The sequence below is a fragment of the Vipera ursinii genome, assembly GCF_947247035.1.
Source record: "Vipera ursinii genome assembly, chromosome: 2".
NCBI lineage: Eukaryota > Metazoa > Chordata > Lepidosauria > Squamata > Viperidae > Vipera > Vipera ursinii.
This window is the reverse complement of record NC_139513.1, coordinates 62,579,839-62,604,988: the sequence shown is the minus strand read 5'-3', so window position 1 is coordinate 62,604,988 and position 25,150 is coordinate 62,579,839. Positions and strand designations below refer to the sequence as shown.

The following is a 25,150-nucleotide window of genomic DNA, read 5'->3' as shown; positions in this document are numbered from 1 at the left end:
TATGCTGACTCAGGAATTCTGGGAGTTGAAGTCCATGAGTCATAAAAGAGCCGAGGTTGCCTACCCGTGTCATAGGGGATTTGCCTTGTTGTATTCTGGGCGGTCTGGTTCGCCAGTGCCTTCCGCTGGGTTGCTTTCCGATTTCCCCTTCGAGACTGCAGCCCTGGGATTCCGGAGTTATCTCCTGTCCTCGCATTAACTAGGCCTAACCTGGGTAGCTTCGGTGTTTAGCCAGGCCGGTGGGTGCTCCCAAGGAAGCGGCGAGAAGTTGTGCTAGCCTGCTTTGACTTCGCCTTGGCAGCGTTTGCAAGGGGCACTTAGCCCTGTTTTACGCCAAAGCTCAGTTCCCGCTTGGGGTTCTAACTCGCGAACTCAGAAAATGGGGCTTTCGGGATAAACCTGGGTTCCTTTAATCTCAGGCACGTGTGTCGTGTGAACGCGGATTCGGCGGGCTGGCGGGTGGGATTGGATTGGGTAAACTGCCTGGGAAAGAGGAGCAGAATCCTCCCTCCGCGGGGGCTTTTTCTCAAAAGGGAACTTGCTCTGCGGCTCTGGCCAAACGAAGCGGAATTCCCTCGGGATTTTAGTTGGGAGTCGCCCGGAACACGATTGCACCAGGTTTGCTTTTTTAACTACGCGCCATTCGGCGGGGTTTTTTCCGCAGAGCTTCAAACCTGGAGGCTCTTTCGAGAAAAGAAAGAACTATCTGGGCGGTGAATGAACGAGGAGCGGGATGCTCTTCAAGAATTAAGAATCCGTCGCAGGGAGCTGGGTTTCCTTGCTTAAGAAATTACTTTGAAATCCGATTTGGCTATAACCGCTTTCAGTTACGGGAACCCATAAAGCGCAAACTGGGAGTAAGGACTGCAGTCGTAATCATCTATGTGCGGAGCAGAGACTCTGATCTGATTGTAAATGCTATCCTTTGGGGGGGGAAAAGGTTACAAAAAATCTCTGATAAGGAGCCCCACTTCTTAAGTTACTTTAAAAACATTTAATTCTATTTTAAAGTGAAGACTATAGAGACCAAATCAGGGATACAGGGCTCCTGTGCTTGCACCAATTGGATTTCTATTCACTATACAGGTTATTTTTTTAAAATGCTCATAGCAACTTAATTAGGAACTTAAACATTCTGTTATTTTTTAGCATTAATAATATGAGAACAATTGGATATTTTGAATTTCTAAACCTATTACATAGTAACAAATTCATATAGTGCATGCCTGCTTTTCCTCCTTAGAGAAGGCATAGAAAATCTGAGTGTAAAATCTAGAAGTAAGGGAGCTGTTGTTTTTTTCCTCAGGGAAACAAGCTCTTGTTACTTCCATTTTTGCAGAGAAGTCTATGTGGACTTTCTTACTTTCTAAGAGTAGGACATACCTGCAGAAACCCATTTATAATCACTGTTTGAAATAACCATAAAGGTTCTTAACAGTTCTAAACAAGATAATGGAAAAAATGCATGTCTACATGGGGGCGATATATTATGACTTTCCCCTCAGTTGGCTTATGGTCTGTATAAAAGAAGAACTTGTGCAAGTGTCTTTTTTTTCCCTTTCCCATTTTGGATTTGAGTGAAAGGTTATAAAAAGTGCCAGAGCAGATGGCAGTATCTAGCAGCCACTAGACATTCCGCACCAGCCTCCAGAAATGCTAAGCATGATCCAACCTGTTTGTTGGGGGCAATAAGCTGACTTTGTAATAATGCCGCTTGGGGGGGGGCGAAAGCCCTATTAAGCAGGCATATACATAGAATGAAGGCTATTGCTAAGCACATTGTGCTTTAGATTGTAAGCCGCCCTGAGTCTTCGGAGAAGGGTGGGATATAAATGGGATTAAAATAAAATAAAATAAAATAATATGTGGATGGGGGACAGCATTGAAAGTGGCTAAGATAGAGACTAGAGCAGAAAGTGGGGATATATTTTAAAATAAGATAGTACTCATATTACTGCCAAAGGTTCCAGTATGGATGGCTCTATGTCATCCCCTGAAGCTATATTTGATTCAAAATAGACTTTGTGTTTTGGGAAGAGCCTGTACCTCAGTAGAGAGCCATACTGTTATCATGCATAAAAGTCCATATTCGGTCTCTGGTATTTCCACTATTTTAAGCCTTGGACCTTCGCAACACTTAGCATACTGTTAAGAATACAGGCAGCCTTTGTTTAACAACTGCAATTGGGACTAGTATCACTAAGCAACATCGCTATTTAGTGAGATATCACATAACTATGATGGATGTGTGACCTCAGTTCTATCAACTCATCTGTAATGATTAAGAACATCACATGACTGCAGATTGCAATTTTAGACTGATGGTTTCTTTCTTTATGCTATTTACCCTTAGGTACTTCGATTGAAAGAGAAAGATAATACAAAATGGCAGAAGCAGTTTTTCATCCTCCAAGAAGGAAAAGAAAAGTATATGAATCATATGAATCTCCATTCCCTATTTCTCCTTCCATAGAAGGCAGTCACGGAAGAGTTTATAAAATGTGCCGGGCTGAATTGATAAATAACAATGTAATTGTGAAGAGTCCTGAAGATATAGAACAGCTATATAGCAAGGTATTTTTGGCTCATTTTATCTGTATAAGCCATTATCCTGCATTTCTGTCTGAACAAAGAATGTTCTGTTAAATGAGTGCTATCATAATTTTGCTTGTTTTCTAGGGATTTTTTGGAAAAGGTATTCTTTCAAGAAGTCGACCAGAATATAGTATTTCAGATCCTATGATGACTGCTAAATGGAAAGGTAAATTGAAGTATGTATGCCAGACATGTCAAACACAAGGCCCGGGGGCTGGATCCAGCCCGCAAAGTGGTTTCATGTGGCCCGCGAAGCCATCCTGGAAACAGTGAGGGAATGGCCCCCACTGCCTTGGCCCTGGCCCAGAGACCCTCCTTCTGCCAGAGACCCTCAGATCTGTCCCACTCCTGCCCAGGCCCCCATAGGCACCGTTGATGCGAACGTTGTAGAGCTGGCCATGCCCATCCAGTAGGCCATATGCACTCTAGCCACGCCCACCCAATAGGCCACGCCCACCCTGGCCATACCCACCCGGCCCCTTGAGGGCAACCGCAATGCTGATGCGGCCCTCAATGAAATTGAGTTTGACACCCCTGATGTATGCCATATGTGTATATATGTATTAGACTTATATAGCTCCACCAGAATCCTGGACAGGAACACAGAACAGCAACAACCGGTCTCCTGCACCCCCCTCCCCCCCAAGTTCCTGGCACCCTAAAGGCAGTACTCTCCTACACAGTCACATTCAACTGAACTGAGCTCTAGCCTCACCCTATTCTGATGCTTGCAGGAAAAGCCAGCTCTTCAAAGCCTTTCAAAAGATTAGGAGAGTGGAGGCCTGCCAGATCTCAGGGGAAAGGGTATTTCATAAAGCAGGGGCTGTAAAGGGAAGGAGCACTTTCTTGGTCCTTTGGGTTGGTAACATTTAAAGGAAGGGATCTGGCATGCGCCCACCCTATCAGACCCAGTTGAAAAAGTAGATAGATATTCTGGGAGAGACAGTTCAACAAATAACCTGGCCTTTCACCCTCAAAAGAATCTTCCCTAAAAAAGGGAAGGTTGGAGAATGGACAAAAATTGTCCAACTCAGTTGGATCCAAAGAAGGCCTCTTGAGAAACAGGCGTACTAATGCCTCCTTCGAGGGAGGTAGCCCTGCCCCATCTTCCAGTAAGTCATTAATCATTGTTTGGACCCAACTGCATGTCACCTCCCGGAGGATCTTAAGCAACCAGCAGGGGCACCAGTCCAGCACAAAAGTAGCAAACTGGCATCCCTGAGGACCTGTGTCCATTTCCTCAGTAGTAACCAGCTCAGACTCTTCCCAGATTAATTTTAAAAAGCATGTGGTAGGCATAGGGTTACGCAATATTGCAACAGTGCTGCTTTGCGTTCTCTGTGCAGATTAAGAGACAGCTACATTTTTCAAATTTATTTCGAGATCAGCATATTTCTAGATTTATTTACCCCATTTATTTATATACTGTCCCTCTCCCATCATTCAATGTAATTTTCATAACGCATTTTGAATATTATACAGTAAATACCTTATTATAAATGCCTTTCTAAAATTGTATCCAAATTATGTTAATAATGTTCAAATATTATGTAAAATAGTAATTATACTTTTTATTGCAGATGCTAAGTTAAATATGCCCATAATCTCATCAAAAAAGTAAGTTTTTTTCCACTTTGTCTAGCTAGAGTTTGAGCATGCTTAGTAACTATAAAAATTACAGTTTAATAAGTATTGTCTCATTGTTAAGATACTTTAAAGAAGCAAAGTACTCTTTCTTTGATTCCTCAATTAAATCTTTGTACCATCATCATTCCAATTATTAAAATGGAGAAATCTAAATATGGACAGGTTTTTCTGAACCAAAAATTATCAAGCAATGATTAAGGCAGGGGTGTCAAATTGCCGGTCCGTGGGCCGGTTGCATCATGTGGAGGCTGCACCCACCCCAGCTCTGGCAATGCAAAAAAAGCGATGTGGCAAGTTTGACACCCATGATTTAAGGCCTAATTTGATATGCTTTTAAGTATTACCAATAGAATAGAATATTTGTAATTCAGGGTTGAACTGTGGCATCTTGGTGCTCTCTCAGCTTGGTAGTCTTTTTACAAGCATTTCATTACCATGAATAACATCATGAATATACTTTTGAGTATTAGATTAGCAGTCATCTGTTGCAATATGGTATATTGAATCGTGCTTCAGAATTAACAAATTGTATCAAGTGTGGTCTCCTGTTTTCCTTGTTCTCATATCAAGAAAACAATTACAAAATTTTCTAGGTGAATTGCACTTTTGTTACAAGGGCTTGATATAGGGAACTTTGACTTGTTTAAATGTTGGTTAGTGAAGAAATCGTATTATGGCTTGTTTTCTATTATAATTTGAGCAAAGTCTGTCTTTCCAGAATTATCGGTGATTTTCCGTCTTGGAATTAACACTTTCTTCTGGAGCAGTTAAGCTGGTTGCACATTTGAACTTGCCTTTTTGAATGGAGGACAGTTTCTGGCCATACCTGGTCAGCAGTAGAGTTTGGACTAGCTACAGATTTTCAGACCCAGATTTTATAATTGAGCAGAAAGCATGCACCCATACATTCTCATGAAGGATGATCTTAAAAAAATTGTCTGTGCTTTATTCCTCACTAACTTTAATACTGCTTCAGAGAATTACTCTTTGGAATTTGCTTGTCTATTCAGAAACAGGTTTATGTTCTGTTGTGAAAGTCACATCTGACATTGCTATTGTTTCTTAGTAATGTAAAAAATATTCAAGAAATATGCTGAAAAACCACAAATTTAAGTATGTGTTAGCAGAATCTTAGAAATAGTGGCTTGAATATGGAATTTATTCCATTTTTTTTCAAAAGATGAATGCAGGCATCAGAGCAATTTAAAAATGAAAGTGTTGGAAAGTGTTGCGAGCTTGGAAAAAGTACAGACACAAGTTAAATTATAAGATACCTATTTGGGCAATACCTAAACACGCAATAGAAAATATAAATGTTGGATTTAAACATGATGTGACTATATATAAGGAAATTTTAAGTTTTGAGAGGAATGTATGGCAATTAAAGTCATATAATATTTTAAAAGAAGAAAAGATTGTACAAACCTGGTTTCAGTATGGGCAATTACAGGCTAGGTGGAAAGAGGACCAGAAAACTGGTTTTTCAATGTTTGATGAAAATTTGGTAAAGCAAATTAGAGAGGTCAAGATCAAGCACATATAAAAAGGATATTTAATTCCATTTATATCCCGCCCTTCTCCAAAGACTCAGGGCGGCTTACAAGCTTAGCAGTAGCCTTCATTCTATGTATATGCCTGCTTATTAGGGCTTTCATACACACCCCAAGCGGCATTATTACAAAGTCAGCTTATTGCCCCCAACAATCTGGGTCCTCATTTTACCTACCTCGGAAGGATGGAAGGCTGAGTCAACCTTGAGCCTGGTGGGACTCGTATCTTGCATTGATAGAAATTGATTCAGAGACAGAACTTGTTAAAGATTGTATGATAAAGTGGGCTCAGAATTTTCAAGAAGTTATTACAATGGATACTTGGGAAAAGATCTGGGTGAGAAATGTAAAATTTACACAGGCCCAAAACTTGAGAGAGAACTTTTACAAAATGTTTTATAGGTAGCACTTAGATCCTAAAAAATTAGCAAGTATGTATCCGAACTGCCAGCCCAAATGTTGAAGGTGTGGTTGTGAGGATGCAATGTATTTTCATATATGGTGGACTTGTAAAAGGGTTAAAGCTTTTTGGATTAAAATTTGGTGGAATATGCAAAAAATATTCAAAAAAAGGATAAAGTTTTGTCCGCAACTGTTTTTATTGGGTATTATCACAGATACTACCGTTGTGGACACTAAGTTGATGTTGAATTTAATTACGGCAGCGAGACTTTTAGTAGCGCAATATTGGAAGAAGGAAGAACTGCCGACTATAGAAGAATGGACTTTAAAAGTTTCCAACTTGGCGGAAATGGCAAAGATCTCAGCGTATTTGAAAGACCAATCGCAACAGAGATACATTGTGGAGTGGAGAAGATGGATTGATTATATCCAGAATAAATATGGGACTAAAAAGTTTTATTTAGCATTTGAATAAGTAGTGGATTTATATGATGTATAATTAGCTTGTAGTTATTTTATTAAGAGTTAAAGTGCAATAGAATTTAATATTTTATTGTTTGCATATTTTAGATTGTTTGTTTGTATTTTTATACCCTGTATTTAGCTCTGGAAAGTCGGGGAGGGGAGAGTTGGGGAGGTTTGGGGAGAGGGGAGGGGGAGGGGAGAGGTTTTGTATTCAAAAATGTACTGTAAAATTTTTCAATAAAAAAAATGAAAGTGTTGGAATTTACTATGGCAGCCATCAAACATGGGTATCAGTAATGTTTCTGAAGCATACTCCATATCGCAGTCAAGAAGAAACCAGCATTATACATTTCAAAGTTTTTCTGGTACCGTGAATCTAATGGCAGTGACCTATAGGGATGATCACGCGCTGCCTCTGGTCTCATTTCCATTCTCTATTACAAGATTAGAATTACATGAGTCTCAGTTCATTTCAGCTTCAATCCACAAGAAACTAGGATTGTTGCTGAATTTCTAAACATACAGTGGAAATGGTTGTGGAAGAAACACAAAATAAGCATAACCACAGTGGTGGTCTTCTTTGATTTAACCACTTGAGGCACTTTGACCTCAAGGAGGCAACAGCAGAATATTAGTTGCTAGAACTGAAAATAGTAAGATTCAGTCTCAGCATGAATGACATTTCAGTTAAAAACCAGTATTTCATTAAAAGCTTACTTGGATAGTCAAAGTGTACATACAGTCTTATCAAGAAAACCCAACCTTCTCTGTGGGAAAATAATGCACAATATAGCCATTGTCTCTAAAGAATACTACCAAATCTTGATTTCTCAAATAACAATGTAATAATTTCTAATTAAAGAGTTTGCCTTCTGAACAATTAATACAAATAAAGATGAAATTAAATATTTCCTCTAATGTATTGCATTTTTAAAAAGAAAATAATTCTCAAATATTCCTTAAAATGTATCCTAAATGTAATTAAGACCCTAGAACTCAAACTGCAATTCAGATTCAGTTCTGCAATTCCCATCTGACATTGTTGTAATATTTTTTATTTTATCTACAAGTTGCTTTTCCTCCGGATGGTCAAGTTGCAAGAGTAACTTGTACATAAAATAAATAATACAACAATCATAAAAGAAATGGAGTAAAAGAATGAAATTACTGGTCTCATCGTTCAATAACACGTTACAGTAGTGAATTTTTAATGTATTTGTCTCAATGCCACTTAGCTCTATTGTCTTGATCAGAAGATGAAAGCTTGAGTGGATAATAGTACATTCTTTATGCACCACTGAGAATGTCAGAAGGTGTGGATTTCTCACATAAGGCAATCCTAACTAACCCAGAAAGACAAACATACTTGTAGTCTTTGTATGTTGTGCAGTATAAGAATAACGGTAAGAATGTTTAACGAGTATCCAGGGATATATAATATATGATTAAATAAACTAGATATTATTTATTTTTCATATTTCTAAACCACCCATGTCCCTCAAAGAGGGGCTCCTAATATACCTAAGACTTCAATAAAACTTGAGAAGTGATCATTTGTTTTACAAATATTTTTATATTGTTCATACATTTATTCAGAACTTCTGCTTACTATGAGCCCATACTTTCTGTTTTCTTCTGTTCCAGATACCAGGACTGTGTTGAATGGGCTAAAAAACGTCTGTCAGAACAGGGAATGGATGACTCCACAATTAACAACATCATGCAAAATTATACTGAAGAAATTAATCTGAGAATAGAAACGAGACAAAGTAATGGATTTCAAGATGAAGAAACATTTAAAATGGAAGCTAATAAAGAAGAAGCAAAGCTCTTAATGACTTCATCTGAAATTAATGGGAATAACACAGTGTCTTTCAGAGATGATTCACATTGTGATCCATTAGTCAAACATGACTGTAGTGAATCAGATATAACAGACCCTAACATTTTAGCTAAAACTCCTTCACCACAACAATGTTCTCTCAATATGTATGATAGCTGCAGAGAAGACAGTTACGTTGAACCAGAATCTCATTGTTTCAGTAATAGTGAATATGACCATGAGCTTCTATTAATAGAAGAAAAAGAATCAGATTTGTGTATGGAAGAGGAAACCAGTGAGCAATTGCATGTAAGTATAGCTTGATGTAATGGTAATGGTAAAGTCAATTTTAAAATTATTAAATTGGGTATTTTGCTTTATAGATGTCCTTTACCCCTTTATTATTTAAGAGATTCTGAAACTAATCAATTGATGGATATCAGCAAGAAATCTTTGCCATTTGTTCTGTAATAATAGCTTCATTTGGAGTTTACTTCAGGAGTCCTGTTGAATCCCTCTGTCCTATCCAAAGCGTTGTTGCAACACCAGTGAGACTGAATAGGAACATCCAGAAAGTCATGTCTTTGCCTGCAGATCTACTATAATGTTAGAGCAAAAGCTTGAGGATTTAGGAATGAAAAGCCGAAAAGATCAAAAGGATGTCTTATGACACAAAGGAAATATAATTCATTGTGATGGCTGACCTTTAGCTGATGCTATGTAAATTACAGAGATTGCTTCCTTATAACTTTTATTACTTTTCTTGTAGTTAATGAAAAAAGCAAAATTAGTATGCAGAAGAAATCCTTTCAGGATTTTTGAATATCTGCAACTCAGTCTAGAAGAGGTAAGTTTTATATTCTCTCTTACTTTGCATCTCCATATACTGTTTTAGGAAAAAGCCTTATAAGGAAATCTCTTTTTCAAAAGTCTAAACTGAAAACTTACAGGCAAATGTATAAGATTGGGAGATTAAATAGATGCACATATAATTGGAGCAACAAAGTGATATTGTCTAGCAAATCCTTCCATGGTGGGAAGTTTTGTTAAGCAGCAAGTATCTAGAGTTACCGATCCATCTGCCACCAAATGTTGCATGATAGCAAAAATTGACTCACCAAGTCTTACCACCTCATACTCTTTTTTCCTTTTTGTTCCTTGAGGTTTTACTCTGATTTCATCCTTCAGCAATGGATTTCTGTTGCTTAGCACTAATATACACAATGGAAGCTTATTCCTCTCTGGACTGCTTCCATTTTGTGGTAGTACATAAGGGAAAGAATATCCTTTTTTCCTCGGTTTAACTTGCTTAGGAAAATGTCTCTGTTATTATCATTGCTTTATAGCAGACATGTCAAACACAAGGCCCGGGGGCCGGATCCGGCCCGTGAAGTGGTTTCATGTGGCCCGCGAAGCCATCCTGGAAACAGTGACGGAACGGCCCCCACTGCCTTGGCCCTGGCCCAGAGACCCTCCTTCTGCCAGAGACCCTCAGATCTGTCCCACTCCTGCCCAGGTCCCCATAGGCACCCTTGATGCAAACGATGTAGAGCTGGCCATGCCCACCCAGTAGGCCATACGCACTCTAGCCACGCCCACCCAGTAGGCCACGCCCACCCTGGCCATACCCACCCGGCCCCTTGAGGGCAACCACAATGCTGATGCGGCCCTCAATGAAATTGAGTTTGACACCCCTGCTTTATAGAAATACGTTTCTGTAATCATATGCTTGCTTATTCATATGTAAATAAATCTAACTAAATCCCATTTTCTTATCAAATTGTAGATATTGTAGGATAATTTTGTATCTTTAAATATGATTTCCTTTTTAATCATATAAGGAAGCTTTCCTAGCACTCGTAATACTTCAAACATGCACAAACTAATTTTATTTGATGTCATTTTTAGGCTTTTTTCTTGGTCTATGCTCTGGGATGTTTAAATATTTATTGCAGTGAGGTAAGTTAATGCCTGTTGTCAGTAGTAATTCTTGAGTTCTGCTGATTGGAGTACTGCTTATTAGCAAATAATGAAGCACATTATTTATAGCAGCTTTAAAAAGGGATGCTAATTTTTCCTTTAATATAAAGGAGCAATACTACTTATTTGTTCATGTAAATAATTTTACTTATTTGTGTATATAAATAATTTTTGGCTGCATTCCTGAAGTAATATTTTTGCCTAAAACTGACTGGTTAACTTCTATACAAGTATGAGGCAATGATTTTTTTAAAAAAGAAAGTGTATGTGACAATTTTTTCAGAAATTATTGTTGAACTTTTATCATTGTGAAATAATAGCCCTACCAAGCTACTGTTGTCTGCTTTTTATAACTAATTTCAGACTTGGCTTCTATTTTGTTTTTTATAATTTTGCAAAGCACTATTTATGACATTTCTATAATAGTAGAATATAATTATTTGCAATAATAATATGGTTGTGTTTTTAAGGAACCTTTATCTATCTTGAAGCTATGGGACCTTTTTAGTAAAGCACAACCCAATTTTAAGGCTACCTACATTGCTTATCATTACTTCCGCAGTAAAGGATGGGTCCCTAAAGTTGGCCTGAAATATGGAACTGATTTGTGTAAGTAGTAGTATTTCATTATTAGCACCTAATGAAGTAACTCTACAAGAGTGGGTCCATTCACTTGTGAACATATGAATGTTCCTCTTTCTTTACATTCAGTCATTCTTTAGTGGGGTTGATGTTCTGCTGCTAGGAATATTGGCATATTTTAAGTATAGTTACGTTTGCTTGTCATATTCTTGGAATACGGTATATTATGTGAAGGCAGCTGTATTCTTCCCTGTGTGGTTTTTAGACTAAAAATCCCATTTTATGGATTTGTGCTGTTTGCAGAAAAATGTTGGCAAAAAATAATGCTGGGCTTTATTGTTCTGTGAATATATGATTGTATTGATGTATTAAGTGGCAAGTTCTGTTATGTATTATATTTTCTTACTGTACATCAGTAAAACTATACTGAACAGCCTGTGATCCTTTGGCTCATTGTTTCCTTATAAGGTTCCAGGTTCCTCAACGCCTTCAACAATGGCAGGGCTTCTAATTTATTTGAAAAGTTCTTAAAATTTCAGTGAGATATTCAGAATGCATCTGAACAAAGCCCAGTTGAACTGTGTAGCATAGTCAGACATTAAGAACTGACCACTGGAAATGTTTTATGACTTTCTGTATTATGCCATAAAATGCTTTATGAAAATTGTCATATTTTTTTTATAAAATTTATCAAATTTCAGTTCCATGGGAGAGTCATGGGACCCAGTTTTTAGATGCATTCTGTAAGTTAGCCCACTTGAGATATCTTGGCTCAAAAGGTTTTTCCCTATGATGCACCATTTTGCCCAGCTAAGGGTTACTGACGTGAAAATTTTAGTAGATAGAAGTCAAAAATCAATTTACTTTCAATAAGAATGTGGTATCATTTCTACTTATTTTGAGTACATTCATGTTATAACTGGTTAGAATACAAGCTCATCTTATTATAAAGTGGTTTAGATTCTCAAAGTTTTATAATGGGTTACCACAATCTTATCTTGTTATAACTGAGAACAAAAAACATGACTTTTGTAGTAAATGAATGTTCATTTTATTCTTGTTGTAGTGCTATATCGAAAAGGCCCTCCTTTTTACCATGCCAGGTATAGCATTAAAGTTTGGATATAGTTTTTATTTTCGCTATGTACTGTGCTTAATTTTGATGTTATTTGAAAATATGATTTTATGTTTGTTTCTAATTTGCTTTAATATAATTCAGAATATTGTTTTTCCAAAGCTTAAGCTAGGAATAACCTCAAATTAGGAGAGCCCATGGGTAGCCATCTTCAGTAAGAACATTCAGATAACCAATCCTACACTGGAGTGTTCTGTTACCCACAGAATAGCCCTAGACATGCCCTGAGATTCAAATAAGGGTCTCAAACACTTCAATAATAGGAATTTCAAACAAAGAAACATTATGTTGATTTTGGCATACTTATATTGTATTATCAGTATGCATTTTATTAAAAGCTGCCCTTGTGGACTTCAAATGCTGCTTTGATGAAGGCAAACCAGTGTTGCTTCTACTAATTAAAGTAATTAAAACATGAAAGTGGGTGGTGATGAGTACCTCTCCTCAGAAATATTTGTTCTGTGGGACCCTTGCTGTTGTCCAGAGGTGATTTGGAAAGGGGGAAAATGGCTTTGGTGGCCAGGGGAGGGTATAAATGCCCTCATCATTGTAATGTTACATTGGATTTTACCTTAGCTTTAATCTACATAGTCTACTTGTCTATTTGAATGAATACTGTGAGAAACTATCCCTAATTTACTAATCTCAGAAAAGAGACTAAAAGAATATGAAAAGAAATCTAGTATACTGTTGTTTGCTGAACGGATTCTTAAATTATGCTGAAGGAGCCATCAGTAGTTAAGCTATTTTGATTGTGATTTTTGAATACATGTTTTTTTCATTCTAAAAAAAAGATATTGGGGGTTATTTTCCAGCTATTCTGTGATTGCTGAATTAATTAATGATGATTTTGATGGATCATTGCACAGACCATTCAGTTGGAAAACTTTGTCTGGATTGAACAGAACTACAGCAAATGTTTCCAAGGTAGCCAATAATAATTATTTTAAAATACACCAAAAATGCTATAGAGGAAATTGGGTGTATAACTTTAAGTACAGTAGGAGAAATTGTATAAAGCGTGTAGTAAAATAATTTTGCAATACTTTTGCAATAAATGAGCATATGTGTATGTGTGTATGTTTCTGTTTAACAGTGGAAAATCATCTTTCATATAAATGTTGCAGTGTGTGAATTGTAAAGCAATCACAAATGTGGTCTGGTTGACTGAGGCTGTTGTGATGGATTTTCTGTTCTTTTCCATCTTTAATATTTCATCACTGATACGAAGCAGATTTTAGATTCCATTTTCCAAAAAAGAGCAAAAAAAAGGACTAAACTTTCATAGTGGTGACCTGCTGCTATCCTGAATTTCAGCTTTCTAGTTTTTAAGAACTCGAGTGGTTCAGATTGTATTTCTCTAATAATTGAGGTCTCCTTGAATACTTATGTACTCAGTGCTTTTTCAGCTCACTTTTCAAGTATATTTGCATTTAGTTTAGTATAGTTTTGTTTAGTTTGTCCCAATATACTATTTAGGATAAAAGTTGATAATCCCCACTGTACCTTTTAGAAAGAGTACATGGCTGGAAGGAAGCAACTGATTTATAGTAACTATAGATGAAGGTTATCTCTGAAGGCCAAGAAACACAATTTTGAGGACTTTGCACTTCAGATTTAAAGCCAAATGATGCTTTTGAAGACCCAGGGGCACAAATACAATATATGTCCTTACACCAAATTGGACTGGGCTGCAATAGGCAGCCACATAATCCTAGGAAAAGACACCGCTGCGTTCAGGAGTTCCAGGTAGGTCTAACATTTCCATACCTGCACACTCCAAAGTACATTTTGGCTTCGAATACAAAGTGCTACATATCCTTCTAGGTTCCCTGATTTTACACAAGCATTTTTCTCACCTTGGTTCCACTGAAAATTAGCTCTAGAAAATCACCTAATGGTTTGGAGCTTCCCCGCATGCAGTAAAATGATCAAGAGCGTCCAGTGCTCTTTTGAAAACTAGGAAGACTTTGAATAAAACACCCTCTTACAAAAGGACTATTTTACCCTTGCTTTAATTATAATAATAGATGCTGTCTATCCCATTACTGCTATAAAGAGTGAATGAAGCGTAATTTGAAGTTTTCAGGAGAAACAGCTATTATATTTACATTTACTTGACATTTTGATAACATTTGTCACCAGGAACTCATGTTCTGCTATTTGATTAAGCCATCTGATATGAATGAAAAAGAAATGCTTTCACCTGAATGTCTCAAAAGAATGAAAGTCCAGGTATGTATGTTTCCTCCCAATTTAATGCTTTGTCAGAAATGAACATGGAACTGTTTATTTATTTACTGCTATAGAAAATAAACATGCTGTGTCATTTATTCACTATCAGCCCTCTAAAATCAACATATATATTAGAACAGATTAAAATACATCTTTTCTCCCTAAGAAATAGGAATGATGCATGATCCGGATACATTAAACTAATTTGTCCAACAATAAGTTACAGGTAGTCCTCATTTAGTGACTGGTTTGTTTAGCAACCATTTGCAGTTATGACAGTGATGAAAAAGTAATTTTGTAACTTTAGATTTACAACCTTCTCAGGTCTGTAAAGCAAAGGAAAGCTTAAATAAGATCATAAGCCCACAGTTTCACTTAGCGACCGCCTCGCTTAACAGTCAAGTTGCCAATATCAATTTTTAACACTAATGAGAACTACCTGTAATTGCGTTTGAAAGAGCAGTGCCAAAAATACATTTTGGTATAGTAAAATGAAACTGGAAAATACTGGTTTGAATGCAAGATATTCTGTTCTTTAATCTTAAAGGAATTTGAGCTTATCTTGAAATGAAACAGCCCCATCAAATCACAAGAAGTCTATGAAGCATTCCCAATACTGGAATAATATGTTCAAAGAGAAAAAGATGTTATTCATATGCACAATTCTAAAAATAACACCTTAGATCTCAGCTACGTAAAACATTCATCAAATAGTAGGATGATCTTAAAAAAAAATCTGAAGGTCAACCAAATGATGTTGGAAGTGCTATTGCAAGTAGTACAGGCAATTATTAGTGGTAGTTACTTTCTGTAAAAATGCCAGAAATACCAAATTACCGAATGCCGAAACCTCAATAGGGAATGTGCACATTGGGGAATTCTAGTGATTTTCCACACTGCTTGTCTGCTAATAAGTATGAGAGTGATGCACGTACTGATTTCAGGATGACAAAGATAATTTCACAAATAATCAAATTCACAAATATGGCCTTTCAAAATAATGATTGTATTTTCATTGATCAACTGTTACTTTCTTTAGAGATGAAGCAGCCATTATATGTGGACCACAGGGAAGCAATATTTAGGAAAGAATCATCTTTCCATTTCTGTTAATCGTCTCAGTAGTTTTCATAATTGTGCCAATGATCATGTCTCTGGTTTGTTATAGCTTGGTGTGAACCAAATACTTACAAAAGGTAGAAGCAACCCAAATGCTATCTCTTCAATAGGAATATATATATTAGCTAACAATATTATTCAGCAACATTTACATATTTTACGTATTTTATAACCCGTGTCTGTCTTTTTAAAGGAATTGATCCTAAATCGCTGGGTTTCATCCTGTGAACGTGAACAAGAAGAGCTATGAAAATTGGAATCAGAAAGTTGAGCAATATTAATAGAATTGCAACAAACTAAATAAATTTTAACTATTCCTCCTTTTAGCATGTGTATATTAAACGTATATAATACAGAGCGCTACAAATTTGATTTTTTAATGAAAGCTCAAATGGATAGTGACAACATGAGCATGTTTTATGACTATTAGCTTAATACTTGTAGAGTTAATAAACCTCTACTATAATCTTAGGTTAAAATGTTTTTCTAGTTTTGCCATGTGTTGGAGATGGCTTAAATCAATTAAAATTAAACCAAAAAAATTTTTTTTTTACTTTTGTCAAATGTTTTTGCTACATTATTGATGTGGTTGATAGGTAGTTACATGTCCCTTCCAATCCTATGAGTCTATGAATGCTGAATTTAATTTTGTTGCTTCGTAGGAATTTCCTTAACTTCTATTCATGAATACACCAAGAGAAAGAAAAATGTCATTGTCTTTGCTGTATAGTGCCATCTGGAGTAGAGAAAGAATTATTAAAAATTGTCTTCCACTTCCAACAAAAAGGGTTTCTTGATCCCAGTGAATGGATTGTTTTTTCTATCCGTAGATTCTTAGATTTCATATCAGTGTCCTTAAATGAAAATAATAATAAATATAATTATTCAGACAGAAAGATGCTTATTGGAAAGATTACATTGTGATTCAGTTTCTGCAGTTTTATGGATAATAGGAAATAGTTCTGATTTCTCTTGGATTTCTGTCCAATTACCGTATTTTCCGGCGTATAAGACGACCCCCTACTTTTAAGAAGTTTTTCAAGATTGTTTGTCTTATACGCCGGAAAATACTTACATGCCCTGCCCTCCCTGTCCGTCGCAGAGGAGGCGAAGGCCCGACTGGCCCCGCCGGCCCTCCCGCTGCTCCTGCGCTTCTGCCAGCCCCCGAGGTGCAGCGTTTCCCGGGCAGCAGGCAGCGCCGGAGGGCAGCCGCCACCCCGCCACAGCCGGCGCCCCTCCTGCTTCCCCCCCAGGCCTTGAACTTCTCCCATTCAGCGCAGGGTGGGGCAGCCCAGCGGCCGCACTCTCTTAGGCGAGGCCGGCCCCTCGAATCAGGCGCGCATAGCTGACCTACCACCAGCCCCAGTACCTGCTGCTGTGGCCGGCTAAAGAGCCGGCCTACACGATACCAAAATCCTTCTTGGGCCCAAGGCGCGCACAGGCGCCTCTCCCTCTATGCAAGGCGAAGCCGGGTGCGAAAAGCGACAGCGCGCAGGCGCCATTGAGCCAGCCATTTGGCGCAGCTTCCGGTCCGCCTGTACGTAAGTAAGTCTAGGGACAGAACCGGGCCATAGAGTTATGTTTCTGATGCAATCTGGAGCGGAGGGTTTGTACGGCTGACCTGCTGCAGGGGGGCAAGAAAGATCCCACGTAAGACGCGCAAGAGGCGTAACAGTCGTACGAACGAGCCGTCTCTTTACCTGCTTCTAGTGCGGAAAGTATAACCGGGCGAGATCCATCGGTTTGCTCAGCGAGCCACTGAGGTTGCTGCTCCTTTCTTGGTGTATGCGCGTTTCCACAGGGCAACTAAAGCCAGCGGGGTTGCCCACAAAGAAGAATTCACAAGAAAAAAAGGCGGCAGATGGGCCATTAGCATTCCTAATGACGTTGATTTAAAAAAGGAAATCCCAAAAGCGGATTTTTTGGGATACCTTTGGTGCGCGCGTGTGTGCAGGACTTCCCTGCCGGTTCCCGTCCGATGCTCTTCCCTCTTGAGGCAGCATCCCCGAGGACTCCTTAGGAGCCGGGGAGCGATGCTGCCTCAAGAGGGAAGAGCGTCGGGCGGGAGCAGGCAGGGCAGTCCTGCACACGCGCGCACTCCCCAGCTGCTAAGGAGCAGCTGGGGTGTGCGCGCGTGCGCAGGACTGCCCTGCCGGCTCCCGCCACACGCCACCCACTGATTTTCCAGCGTATAAGACGACTGGGCGTATAAGACGACCCCCCCAACTTTTGAGGTGATTTTCAGGGGTTAAAAAGTCGTCTTATACGCCGGAAAATACGGTAAGTATGATGGTAATGATTCCCACTTTCCTTACAACAAGATAAGAATAATGCTTATGTGTCTTAACTTGAATATTTTAATTTTATTTACCGTCAGTACCGGTAGGTGCTTCGTCTTAAAGTCAAATGGCATTGGTAGAAGTACTGCCTTTTTGAGCAGGATGGTCAACAACATAAAAACCATTCTTGTATATTTCTTTGTAGATAGTGATATATTTGGAAGCTTTTCTTGTTCGCGGAATTACAAATTTCTCTGCAAATTCATTTTTATTCACTTGTTGTTGCTTTTGGGCACTCAGCACACAGTTAATAAATGTTAGTGCGTAAGTATAACAATTATGGGAACATTCTTCATACCTGTTAAATAAAGAGAAATGAGTCAAAGTAACAAAGCTCCTGCATAATTACTATATATTTTATTAACTTCTGGTATATTTATCATTGTCTCAATGGGAATAGAATTCTAAACAACTGTTAACTTATTTAACATACTTATCCTGCTCTTTAACCAAAACAGACATCCAAAGATCCTGTTATTCAGTCTAAATAAGGGAGAAAAAAAAGCAAGCCAGGCACTGGATTTTAGTTGCAAATTTGTATCATGCCCAGCTACAATAGAAATAAATAGTGGCAGCCTGATAAATAGAATAAATAAGAAAAAGTGTGGCAAAGGATACCGCCATACAAGAATATTGCAGTAAATTATTTACTAGTCCTGTACATCCTCTGAGCATTATTGGAAAATGTGAGTTTAGTAGCTTCTGGCATGGAAGGCTGAAAAAATTTAGATTGCTTAGCTGATTGTAGGAAGGTGCTGCACTTATGATGAAAAGTCAATGCCCATATTGTGACAAAATCTGTTTATAATTTTCTGCATATCAAAAAATATTTTTGAATACACATGCTAGCCACCAAGGTTATTCTCATTAGGAAGTCATGTAATTCCTCTCCTTCAGTGATAGCAAGATATTTGATTTATTTTTCCACACAGGCTACTTTTATGGAATGAAACTTTCATACAAAATTCTGCAATTGACAAAGAGCTCAAAATTATTCAGATTCCAATAAATTAAATGCAGGTAGTCCTCGACTTAAGAAGGCCACAACTGAGCCCACAATTACTACTGCTAAGCGAGACAATTGTTAAATGAGTTTTTATGACCATTTTATGACCTTTCTTGCCACATTTGTTAAGTGAATCACTGCAGTTAAGTTATGTGGTTGAATCTGGCTTCCTCGACTTTGCTTGTCAGAAGGTCACAAAAAGTGATCACATGACCCCGGGACACTGCAGCCATCATTGATACATGCCAGCTGCCAAGCTTCCAGATTTTGATCATGTGACCATGGGGATGCTGCAACGATTGTAAAACAGTCGTCAGTCAACTTTTTTCAGTGCCATTATAATTTCAAATGGTCACTAAATGAATGGTTGTAGGTCGAGGACTACCTGTATCCCAATTTTTGAAAAATATATTTTAAAAAGATTTCCAGTTTGCTTCTGAAACTAGTTTTCTTTTCCTGAACCAAACCTTCTGGAAGAATGAAGAAATCTCAGAAAACAAACATCTAGCACTTACCACCTGAGGGGGTTACCTTATTTGACCTGGTGATAATTGAAGCCTATGCATCTAACTTATAGAAATATAGAACACTGGGACTGCTTCCTGTTGTAGAATAATCAATAATTTCTCCAAAGTTTGTCAGCTGGTTCAACTGCAATCTGTTCATTTAGAGCTCTTGTTTAAACACAGATAGTCCTTATTTAACACTACATTTGGACTGGGAACTCCATCACACAATGATGCAGTCACTGAATGAAAAATCATGGGACTGTTCCTGGAGAACAGCATCAGTTCTCCTGCAGTCATTTAAGTCAACCCTCCACATCATTAAGCACAATGTTAATGTAAGTTGCAACTTACAATTTACTGCTGGCTTCCCCTCTGACTTTGCTTGTCAGAAGCCAGCTGAGAAGATTGCAATGGCAATCCTGTGACCATGGGATAAGCACCTTTTTCAGTTCCGTCATAAGTTCAAACAGTTGGTAAACAATGCAGTCATTAACCCAGGACTACCTCTATTTCTTGAAACAGGTTAATGAAGACAACAGGTCTGAAGGGGTTTATTCTCTCCAAATGATTGCATAAGACTCGTCTGTAACTCACAGCCTAAGCAAAGTCCAAAAATTTAACTATTAGATGGAGTCACAAATACCATTTTGAATGCCATACCTGTGTGGAAGCCAAATATCTGTTGCTGAAAATTGTTCTAGATAAGTATCCCATTGACTAAGGAGGCCATACACATCAGGCTGCACAAGTGGAATGCTTACACATTGTTCCCATCCATATTCAGCAACAGTAATACCAGTTTCATTGTAATTATATACCAAACCTACAAATACAACAAAATATGTGATCAGAAGGGCAAAATTGCTGTATATACAATGATAATTTAATGGCTATCTCTTGTAATATTTTCATTTCCTTTACAGACATACAGAAGTTATAAGAATAATGTGGAATAGTGGAACAAAGAATATTTACCAAATGTAGTTTTCTGACCATCCAATTGTCTAAGCTTTTGGTGTCTCAAAAACATTAAAATATATCATTTTGAGCAATAGGATTATTCTAAGAAATAGAATAATTGAATGCTATATTTACTTTTTAAACATGAAATAATCTTTCAGAGTTTGCCATCTTTTATCTATCTTCCCATTTTGAATCATATAATTAAATCTTTCAGGCTTGTTCTAGAAGCCTGCCATTCTACAAGCTGCATCCTTATGTGCACAACATGCACTCTTAACCTACATGTTGATGCCCAAAACGCAGGACAATTCTGAAAGATTGTCTCATTATTCAACATAAATATCAGAAAATGAAGAGACTGGTGAAATTTTAATGAATAGGCTATATATCTACCCTATGTTCAGTGAGAAACTTCCTTTAATTAAAATTGTTTAGATTTGAGGTAAAGAAAAAAGATAATGAAAACAAAAAAAATTGAAAAAGTGAGAAACAGAAGGGCCCAGCAATGTTCGCTACAGAACAGATACCGAAGCCGTCAATAAATATCGCAACTTTTTTTGCATTGCCAGAGCTGGGGTGGGCACAGCCTCTGCATGATACTTTTGCATCCTTTGTATAAAAAGAAGGCAGTGGCCTGAAGAATGGAGGAGCAGAGAACCATCTTAATTCACATGTCAGTACAAGTATGCAAGCATCCAACTCTTCCTTGAACAAAGAGCATCCTAGCCCTGGCAAGCAAGTCAGAACTGTGAGATTTAGCAAACATTTAAAATTAATAATTTTAAAACCATAATGCTTCCAAAAGTGCCCCCCTTTGTCTTTCTCAAAGGCTCATTAATTTACTAGGCCCAAGGCACAGAAGAGTGATCGAGTAAATCCAGCCCCAAGGTATGTTGCCTCCCGGCTTTTCTGTCAGTGGGATAGATTACTAGATAGTTTGAAAAGAGGATTGGGCATATGCAGCTGCTTCTCATCACTACTAGCAAGCCAGTTTGCATATCCCCAACCTAAAATCAAACGGCCTTTAAAAAATTACTATTTAAATTTCTTGCTCAAAAGCAGTGAGCTATATGGGCCAAACTAATTGGAAAAGGCTTGAGGGATAAACCAGCAAAACTGTACTTGCCTGGAGACTTGTGTTTGAACTCAAGGGAAGGAGTTTTGTGTCTTAAAGCTGCTTCCAATGGAATAGAATGGAATGATATCAGAGTTAGTAGAAACTGTAGATGTTCATGGTTTATTAGTGAGGAAGCAGTTTTTCTCTTACTTATGTTATAATTCTGAAAAAACACTCTTCCTAGCTGTAGCTAGGACTTGTGTTTATTAAACAAATGTATACGCCTATCCAACTAAATCAATGGAATTTTGGTCAGCAAGCAGAGGAAAAAAACTCAAATAATTATGTGTCATGAAGTTGGTGGCAACTCAGCAAACTAGATTTTCTCCACAATACACCATCATAAACTATTATATGTACCTACACAAGTTACAGATATATGCTAAACTTCACAGAACATCCTGGTTACAGTGCCTGAGGGGAGGGGGAACACAGGTCTTTATGACTTTCCAGAAGGTAAGTAGGATTGGGGCCCTCAAATCTCTGGGTCCTCCAAGAGGCAGGAGCTATGACAACGAAGGTACATTTCCTAGGTCCCACACTAGGTGACACTGCTTCATAGAGGCCATTTCATATTGTGTCAGCACGGCATGTAATCAAACTACTATGCAGGATAGAAAATACAAAATGTCCTGTTCAATATACTTATAATGCATGGATACTTGATATTAGAAAGTTAATTAGAAGTTTTTCTTACCATTGGTACTGGTTATTCCAACATGAAGATCAGAATCTCCATCATAATCTCTGAAAAGACATTTAATGTTTCATTTTGGAAAAACATTATAGATTTTTTTTATTAGAATTTTTGAAAAAATAGGCTGGATATAATGCCATTCAAATACAATCAGAGATAGAAATGTTATTTTATTAGCACGAGTAATTACTTCTAAAAAGCTCTAATTGAGTAAAAAGCTCTCCAGTAATTAGATGTAAAGAATCCACCCTTTCTAAATCGGTACTTGCCTTTATATTCCAGCAATGATAGAAAGCAGCTTCTACGTGGCTTGTTTCCAAACATAGAATAACAAGGAAGATCCATACCTTAGAAATGTTCCTAAAGTGGGCTTCAGTAAAAAAGAACATTTTTCTCCGTGTCCGTTAACAAATGGGCTTGGAATACTGACAGGGGCTTCTTCCAGACTTCTGTAAATCAGCCTTTGCCCACATAATGGGCAGTTCTCTGGAACAAAGGAACAAAAAATGTCTTTGTTACAGTGGGTGACCTTAATTAAGGCTCTCTCTGAATCCAAAGGTTGCATGATTAGTCCTTCCTCGGATAAATGAACCTGCTTTCCAACTTGTATTTAATAAAGAGAAGTCAGTAGAATTGGACGTGGAAGGAAGAAAGGAAGGAAGGAAGGAAGGGGTTAGTTGAGATTGACAGCTCCCAGTACCAATTATTCCTCTACTGTGGACTGAATTAGCAAATGAGGTGCAAGATATGGGAGGGACAGCTTTTCCCTGGACATGCTTTTAAAGAGATAGCATTCATTTTTTGTGTTAATTGTATCTGGTACTTGTGTGCTGACTTGATAAATAGAAACCTCCACATTTGTCTGTTTTTAGTCTGTAGAATAAACTCCTGTTAATTAATGGTAAGCAGATACATCTTTGCGAATCTCTCTCCTTGATTCTAATGAAGAATAAACAAATTTAGATTTGCTACCATCTCTTGACACAAATCTTCTGACTTTTGTACCACCGGCAAAAATGTAAAACTTTCTAGTCGTAACCTGAAACTTTCTAAATACAACCCTACTATTCTTGTTGGCTACACTGGCTGAGATTTTCAGGAACAGCAGTACCAAATTATCAGGAAGAAACCAGATTGGGAAAGATTGGTTTTGTCCTTGGCAGGAAAGATCAGCACCTTAAATTTAATGCTGGCTTATCATACAGTTATCAAAACCAGGTGACTCTATCTCTTTTTATTAGTATTCTATTAATTTGAATAATACAGATTTATGAATGCAAAAAAAGTATTGAAGACAACTCACAATGAAGACTTTGTGAAGACCAGATAAAAATTAAGATTTCCAGATCTGAAACAGCTGCATATGGTACTTCCCATAAGCTGCCAGATATCAGACAGTACAAGGAACCAATACCACAAAATTTCCAAAAAGTTCTGTCCTTGGTTCTAGTTATGACATCACTAATAAACTACTATCTGCATAGGTTATCTGTCTCCACATAATAATACACAAATATATCTATTATAAATCCTTACAAATGACATAAGATCAAAAATATTTGTATCCCATCTGGAAATGCTGATTTTCCAATTATTGCTTGATATACCTAGTTGCTGTCCTTACATGATCAGGTTCATTTAACAAGATATCCTGTCTTTACCTTTAGTCATGACACTGCTGTAACACTTTCCTAATCTCTATGCTCTGCCTTTTAATCTATACATTTTACAAGATAACTTCAAAAGGAGAATCCAACATGAAGTTTGGATTATATGGACTACAGACTTAAAATGTGGTAATAATTATATCATAGGGACGCGGTGGCTCAGTGGGTTAGGACACTGAGCTTGTCGATCAGAAGGTCGACAGTTTGGCGGGTCGAATCCCGAGTGCGGCATAGCAGAGTGAGCGCCTGTTACTCGTCCCAGCTTCTGCCAACCTAGCAGTTTGAAAGCACGTAAAAATGCAAGTAGAAAAATAGGGACCACTACGGTGGGAAGGTAATAGTGTTCCGTGCACCTTTGGCGTCTAGTCATGCCGGCCACATGACCACGGAGACGTCCTCGGACAAGCTTTAAAACGGAGATGAGCACCGGCCCCTAGAGTCGGAAACGACTAGCACGCATGTGCGGGGGAACCTTTACCTTTTACCTTTAATAATTATATCAGTGCCAGAATCATTCTCAAGTATTCCACATACACTGAAGTTTTAGGATATTCATATTTTCTCTGTGTGTGTACATATACAAGATAGACTTGCTCATTTAAAATGCATTTTATAAGTTGAGTTCTGATGCATCTATATAGCTCTATCCTTCAAGGTATATCAAGATAATTTCATTGATGTTCCAGTTTTACACCATTTTTTTTGCTGCAACTTATTATTGCAACTAAATATATCTATATTGGCCTAGCAGACTGAATGTCCTTTGCACCTCAAAAATGAAAGAACAAAAACCAGACATCTATGGAGATTCTCAAGTCATCCAGGTCATGGTTATCCCAAAGGTGTTCTTCACGAGGCAACTGGACTTTGTTTTTGTTTTTAAGACGTTTCGCTTTTCGTCCAAGAAGCTTCTTCAGCTGAAGAAGTTTCTTGAATGAGAAGCGAAAGGTCTTCAAACAAAAACAAGGAAGTCCAGTTGCCTCGTGAAAAAGCATCCTTGGAACAAAAACCAGGGCCTCTCCTGTTGCTGGTTGTGCATTCCCGCCCCTCCCCACCATTCCCTGCCAGATAGGCAAAAGGAACTATACAGATATCCCATAAGTAGCAAGTCCCGAAACCTAACTTTAAACTGGGGGAGGGGCACTCTGTCCGACAATCTCGCTTCCGCCAGGAGGCCGCTCTCCCCGCCTTCCGGATCTCTATGCCCTGCTCTTGAATGTACTGTATACTTGGGGAGCCGCGTTAGTCTATGGCAGCTAAAAAAAAAAAAAAGCAGGAGGCCGGCCGTCCTTTTCCCGACTGACAGTTTTTATTAAAACG

General features: G+C 38.0%; 2 protein-coding genes across 3 annotated transcripts; one reads left to right on the top strand and one right to left on the bottom strand.

Moving 5' to 3' along the window:
* On the top strand, window positions 1-15,959 carry TSEN2 (tRNA splicing endonuclease subunit 2). 2 transcript variants are annotated; one of them, XM_083352670.1, is made up of 12 exons: window positions 1-618; window positions 2,354-2,574; window positions 2,680-2,761; window positions 4,176-4,212; window positions 8,304-8,790; window positions 9,251-9,328; window positions 10,390-10,440; window positions 10,932-11,070; window positions 12,110-12,146; window positions 12,994-13,105; window positions 14,324-14,413; window positions 15,726-15,959. In XM_083352670.1, the coding sequence occupies exons 2-12, from the start codon at window positions 2,386-2,388 to the stop codon at window positions 15,780-15,782; spliced, it is 1,359 nt and encodes a 452-aa protein (XP_083208796.1). In that variant the 5' UTR covers window positions 1-618; window positions 2,354-2,385; the 3' UTR covers window positions 15,783-15,959. The 2 variants fall into 2 exon arrangements, with proteins under 2 accessions (XP_083208796.1, XP_083208797.1); XM_083352671.1 differs by lacking the exon at window positions 10,390-10,440.
* MKRN2OS (MKRN2 opposite strand) lies at window positions 15,401-22,795 on the bottom strand. Its single transcript, XM_083352675.1, has 5 exons — window positions 22,511-22,795; window positions 22,164-22,213; window positions 20,047-20,209; window positions 17,904-18,169; window positions 15,401-16,386 (listed from the first exon to the last, which is right to left on the bottom strand). The coding sequence occupies exons 1-4, from the start codon at window positions 22,726-22,728 to the stop codon at window positions 17,935-17,937; spliced, it is 666 nt and encodes a 221-aa protein (XP_083208801.1). The 5' UTR covers window positions 22,729-22,795; the 3' UTR covers window positions 15,401-16,386; window positions 17,904-17,934.
* Window positions 22,796-25,150: the final 2,355 nt, after the last annotated feature.

Coding starts and splice junctions, on each gene's coding strand:
- TSEN2 (XM_083352670.1), top strand. CDS start 2,386: ATGGCAGAAGCAGTTTTTCATCCTCCAAGAAGGAAAAGAAAAGTATAT. Junction 8,791..9,250: donor AAACCAGTGAGCAATTGCAT/GTAAGTATAGCT, acceptor CTTTTCTTGTAG/TTAATGAAAAAAGCAAAATT. Junction 14,414..15,725: donor TCAAAAGAATGAAAGTCCAG/GTATGTATGTTT, acceptor GTCTTTTTAAAG/GAATTGATCCTAAATCGCTG.
- MKRN2OS (XM_083352675.1), bottom strand. CDS start 22,728: ATGCAACCTTTGGATTCAGAGAGAGCCTTAATTAAGGTCACCCACTGT. Junction 22,214..22,510: donor ACTTTAGGAACATTTCTAAG/GTATGGATCTTC, acceptor ATGTCTTTTCAG/AGATTATGATGGAGATTCTG. Junction 18,170..20,046: donor GATATTTGGCTTCCACACAG/GTATGGCATTCA, acceptor TTTATTTAACAG/GTATGAAGAATGTTCCCATA.